General features: G+C 44.6%; 1 protein-coding gene across 1 annotated transcript in view; it reads right to left on the reverse strand.

Moving 5' to 3' along the window:
* Window positions 1-242: 242 nt before the first annotated feature.
* The window catches only part of PCDH8 (protocadherin 8), a 5,988-nt gene continuing 4,053 nt past the window's right edge, over window positions 243-2,177 (reverse strand). Inside the window, exons 4-5 of the mRNA XM_015572577.1 lie at window positions 1,801-2,008; window positions 243-1,335 (exon numbers count right to left, since the gene is read on the reverse strand). Coding sequence (XP_015428063.1) covers window positions 962-1,335; window positions 1,801-2,008 — 582 coding nt within the window. The 3' untranslated portion in view covers window positions 243-961. The remainder of the gene's footprint in view (window positions 1,336-1,800; window positions 2,009-2,177) is intronic.

Here is a 2,177-nt window from a genome sequence, read left to right on the forward strand (position 1 = left end):
CTTAATTAGTGAATGAACAGTCCAAACAGTTTTCTTTGACTTTATGGCAGATGTGCTATAAATATTTGTTGAGTAAATAAGTCAGGGCAGGGATTTTTTAGAGTTCCTAATGTTTATGGAGATGCACATGCTTTACAAAATCAACAAATATTTTTAATACTTTGATGAGGCTTTCCAATACTTGAATCCCACAGGTTTAATATTGCTGTGAACACTAACAATGACCAAATAATCAGCCCATCCGAGGTTTAAAGTTTTTTTTTATTTTTGTTTTTTTTTTAATTTTTTTTCTTGAGATTTAATTTTGGCACTCAAATCATTTGTGAGTATCTGACTATTGGCATCTTCACGAAAAGCAATTAGCAGATTCTTCAAAGACATGACAAATCCTTTATTACTGTGCTTATAAGTGACACGGTTTACAGAAAACCAAATGTAATTAAATAACATTGAACTTGAAATCTACCACAGACTCAAGATATACAAGTTATACTTGGCAAGGCAAAACTTCTCAAACACTAGATTGTTTTAGGTAAAAGATAAATTTCCATTAAGGAATTCCAACATGTTTTGTTTTTTGTCTTACAGACATTTCCTTTGGCAATAACTTCCACTTTAGCTTTTATTATATAAAAATATAACAAAATTTCATTATATACAAACATTACATTACACAATGTACAGGTTAAAAACACTAAGAAAATGTCAAGCTGCAAGTGAAATTAAAGTCAATAGCATGATAAGAAAAATTAAATACAGCACACATTTCATAAAAATTACATTAACTACATTTTTTTGTTGTTTGCAAATACCAAACAGTACTACTGTGATTGGAAATAGCTCCCAACAACTTCATTTTAAGGCACATCTTGCATATTTATATATACAACACTGAAACCGGTCAATAACTTAGGGGCTTCTCAGAGTGACCTGTATATGTGTGAAGACATGCAGCATGGGGTTACACATTTTCATTGGCTTCCTTTTTTGGAGACAGGTACCTGCCAGGTGGGGACTGATAGAGGGGTACCCCAATCTCCTGCAAGTCTGGGAGCCTCGCTGGACGAGGAGGGGAGAGCAGAGTGACTGTCCTGTCATAGTCTCTGTGCAGCACTTTCTCATAGACGCTCTGCAGCCCCACTGTCTTGGGCAGCTGGGCCTGGTAGTAATTGTCTCTGCGCAGGGGATCCCGAGGCAGCGACGTGCTCTTACAGAAGGTTGACATCTGGGCTGGTGGGTGTGTGGAGGGCTGGGTGTTGGGCCCTCCACATGACGGGCTCCAGCAGCGGTCAGAGTGGCCCAGGATCTTGCACTCAGCCGTGCACGCCCACAGTCCTAATGTAAAAGAGAGAGGGAGAGAACATGATTATTACTGAGATTGGTATGCCTCCATCTTCAGTGTGTCAGACAGGGTTAAGGTGGCTGAAAAGGAAAACCTGTATGAAGATGAATGCCAGTGACTGAAAATTTGGAAGGAACATTGCTGCAAAGCCACCTAACTCCAAGTTGGCTCAGCTTCTTTTGCTGGAAGCAAAAGCCCCCTTCCCCCCAAAAAAGCCGGTTGGCTCGCTAGCATCACCCCTGCCTCTGCCTACCAGGGCGGGGCTGTGCTTAATTCAAATGGTGAAGCTGCCTCAACTTTGCTTTTTAAAGTTCATTGTATCGGGCCTGTCGGAGTCTGGAACTCCAGGACTGAGAAAAGTGGGGAAGAGGGAGTGGCGTGGGCAACAGAGATTGAGAGGTGGCAGCGGGGGAGGGAGAGGAAGAATGCTGAACTTGGAAGGAGAGAGGCGTCCTCACCACTCTGCATATGGTTGATGAGGTCTTTTTTCAGAGCGTCCCCACTGATGTCGGAATCACTGTCATTGAAATCACTGTCCCCTTTGCCGCTGTCTTTGCCGCTGAACTTCTCCGCTTCTCGGCCAGAGATGGTGTTGAAAGAATGTCCTTTCCAGACCGCCACGGGGGGCGCCGGCTCCGTTCCGAAGCCAGAGGCGCCGCGGTAGGGCTGCAGCAGGGGATGGGAGAATCGGGGGAGAGGGTTGGGCAAGAAACAACAAAACAAAAAACATGTGCGACAGGTTAGGCATCTATCTGGCACGCCCACCCAGACCCCTCCAGTCTCTTCCCCCAGCCTGTCCGCGGAGCGCGGAGCGGGGCGCCCAGCCGAAGAAGGC

This window comes from Myotis davidii, unplaced genomic scaffold, assembly GCF_000327345.1.
Source record: "Myotis davidii unplaced genomic scaffold, ASM32734v1 scaffold105, whole genome shotgun sequence".
Classification (NCBI taxonomy): Eukaryota; Metazoa; Chordata; class Mammalia; order Chiroptera; family Vespertilionidae; genus Myotis; species Myotis davidii.